At 36.1% G+C, this 3,554-nt stretch overlaps 1 protein-coding gene across 1 annotated transcript; it reads right to left on the reverse strand.

Moving 5' to 3' along the window:
* Window positions 1–556: 556 nt before the first annotated feature.
* On the reverse strand, window positions 557–1,507 carry LOC110318897 (olfactory receptor 4F3/4F16/4F29-like). Its single transcript, XM_021194224.1, has one exon. It carries the CDS (start codon window positions 1,493–1,495, stop codon window positions 557–559), a length of 939 nt encoding a protein of 312 aa, XP_021049883.1. The 5' UTR covers window positions 1,496–1,507.
* Between the last annotated feature and the right edge of the window lie 2,047 nt (window positions 1,508–3,554).

Consider the following 3,554-nt stretch of genomic DNA (forward strand, 5'->3'; position numbering starts at 1 on the left):
TTGCAGAGCTATCTCTAAAAGCAGCCCCTCTCACAGTTCATTGAGTCCTATTTATACTCCCTCCAAGCATCCTGTGTCCTCAGTGGGTCTTGCCTCACCAAGTGTCTTGCTCATGAGTCTGTCTTCGAAATACTCCATGTTCCTCTGTCTCAGCTGATATCACTCTGCCAATAAGCCGGAGTCTGCAGAAGTGCCAAGAAGCTGCAAGCAAAGACCAGCACACCACCAAAAGTTTTTGGTGCATTTCTCTCCATGCAGTCATGACAAATGGAGTGCAAAAATGAATGTAAGGAAAACCAATGCATGCTTGTCTTTAGCAAAGAATGCTTCATCATGCTTCTTTTCATGTGCAAAACAACCTTCACCTGTGTCCACTTCAGGAAAATGATCCTTCACGTTTTGGACACAGTAAAAAAGAGAACCCTTACATTGCTACTTCAGTTAAGGAACATGAAAAGACTCATTAATTATTCATTAATTATGAACATCACTGGTTCCATTTCAAAAAATGCCCCACACAGGACACATTGTTATTGAAGTTAAGGTGTTATACTACTTATGAAATACTACTAAAAGTTAATAATGTTTTGAAAACTCTCTTGATTGCTACCTTCATCTCCTTATTTCTGAATGTGTAGATGACTGGGTTTAGAAAAGGAGTAAGAACCGCATCAAAAAAAGCAAGATATTTGTCTATCTGGGAGTTAGGATGGGGCCATGTATATATAAAAAGAGTAGGACCAAAGAAGAGAAACACCACTGTGATGTGAGCTGAGAGAGTGGAGAGGGCTTTGGATGAACCACCTGAAGAATGTTTCCAGACACTAAACAAGATGAAGATGTAAGACATAAGAAGCAACAAGAAAGAGCCAACACAGATGAACCCACTGTTGATAGTGACCATGAACTGCAACTTGTAGGTGTCTCTACAGACCAATCTGAGAAGTCTAGGAAGGTCACAGTAAAAGCTGTCCAGTACATTTGGGCCACAGAAGGGTAANTCAATAAGAAAAGCNAGCTGGAACAATGAGTGGCTAATGCCCAGGCCCCAAGCAGCACCCAGAAACAAAACACACACTCGTGGGCTCATGATGGTCAGGTAGTGCAGAGGCTTACATATGGCTATATATCTGTCAAATGCCATGGCCACAAGTAGCACCATCTCCACTCCACCAACTAAATGGATAAAGAAGATCTGAGTGATACAGCCTCCAAAGGAAATGACTTTGTGCTTTCTAAGCAAGTCATAAACCATCTTGGGGGAAGTAACAGAGCAGGCTACCAAATCAATGAAGGAGAGACCTGCTAGTAGGAAGTACATGGGTGAATGTAAGTGAGGGTCAATGGTCACAGAGAACACAATGAGGATGTTTCCAGTCATGCTTAATATGTAGAGCACAGAAGAGAGCACAAGGAGGAGGAGCTGAATCTCCCATGAGTGGGTGAGTCCCAGAAACACAAATTCAGACACCACTGTGTGGTTCTCTCCATCCATTGATTCAGCCAACAGGATTGCAGATACACTTAGGAGAGCTAAGAAAATGACGGGAAAGTAAAATTATTAGGAATGATAATAATTTGATTACACGCATTTATATTATAAATAAAACTAATTATAAAATTTATCACACAGACTGAATTATAATGATATGAATAATAATAAATATTACAAGAATACTGTATAATAAAAGCATAATTCAAAGTTCTTAAAAGAACTAACAATGAAGTCTCTAACAGCCCAGAATTAATGAGGAAATCACACAAAACTAAAATTTTCTGATATCTACACCAATAAATAGAATATGCAAGCAAGTAGCTATGTTTGCTTACAAATAAAGAAACAATTCATAGGAAATGTAATTTTCTCNAAAGNTAAATAGGACTACAGTGTTACANATGNCCATGAAATACTAAATNATTTCTTCATTTTATTAAAATTATATTTCACATAAAAGTTACACAAGACTGTTGAATGGAAACACAATCTAAAAATTAATTGTTGAATCTCCATCCAAAAGTGTGAACTATATAGTACTTAATCTGGAAATAAATTTAAATGGTATAGGATAAATCATAAGATACTNTTTTGTTTNTAATAANTGAANCTAATACAGTATATGAAAAGNAATTACTTTATCAAAGGCAGAAGATACATTTCTTGTCATGTTGAGTAGGCTTCCTATTCTTGTAATTCATCTCTTTTTTAATATGATTTTTATAACAGGACATAAAATTATCATCCTGACCAGTTTGAATGTATAATTTGGTAATATGGAATGTCTCATTGTATTGTGTAATAAATATTCCAAGCTACATCATATAACTTTGAAACGTAACATCTATGAAGCACCTCTAAACATGACTCTTAAGACCCTTTACATGTCTCTAGTAGATAATCTACTTTCTGTGTCTGTCAATCTGACAACTTCATCTGTTGACTACAATTAGAATCACATGGGACATTGCTCTCTGTCACTGTTTTGTCTCTCTTACCAGAATCTACTTCAAACTGGTCCACTGAATCTTTTTTTTTTTTTTTTTTTTTTTGTTTTTCGAGACAGGGTTTCTCTGTATAGGCCTGGCTGTCCTGGAACTCACTTTGTAGACCAGACTGGTCTCGAACTCAGAAATCCACCTGCCTCTGCCTCCTGAGTGCTGGGATTAATCTTTTCTTATATGCTTCCAAGTTCCACCCAGATTATAGGAAGCCTCTACTGGCCATAGCACTACAAGGATTGTTCTGAAGCCTATTATCTGGTCCTGCAAGGTTTTTCTCTGAGCCTGAGAAATATGAGTACATTTAACATTTCATACTTTCTTCTCCTAAAGTGCATGACTATCTGGCAACCTTGGATGACAAATACATCTACAAACCCAATAACTGTACATATTTTCTAACATGCTCATAGCTGTTCTTCTAAAAGAGGAAATAGAAAGTTTTCTTCATCTTTGCCCTAACTTTACTCATCTATTCCTTATTTGTTTGTTGGTGGGTTGGTTTTGTTTGTTTGTTTGTTTGTTGTTTTGGTTTGTTTTTTTGTACATTCATTTTGGTTTTATGCTTACTCGTCTGGTATTTTATAACAGCATTGTTGCTATGTCTGACATGATGTAGGTATGTTGTATGTTCAAAGCTTCACATTTTTAACTCATTTTTAAATTTAAAAAAATCAAACTAACCATAATCTATGAAAACAATACAGATGTTTCTTAGCTTTGATCATATATAACTAAATCCAAGAGTAAAGAATAATTGAATTCTTTACTCAATTTAATTTTTGAGTGTCCATGAAGTTGAGGGAAGAAAAAGATTATGAGAATTGAGGTAAGTTCCCAGTGACTTTAGGATCTTAAAATTATATTTCCTTAGAAGACACCCAGATGGAGAATCTGTTTCTGACACCCTTCAATTATAGACACAGTTTCAGAAGCTGATGATACCTTCTTAACTTACCTCTTTGCCTCAAGCATGGCAGAAATTTTCACCATGTCTTGGTCTCACTTGAACTTATGACTGCTCAGTCAAGAGTTTGTACATTCAATTAAATCAAATG

This window comes from Mus pahari, chromosome 3 (genome assembly GCF_900095145.1).
Source record: "Mus pahari chromosome 3, PAHARI_EIJ_v1.1, whole genome shotgun sequence".
NCBI lineage: Eukaryota > Metazoa > Chordata > Mammalia > Rodentia > Muridae > Mus > Mus pahari.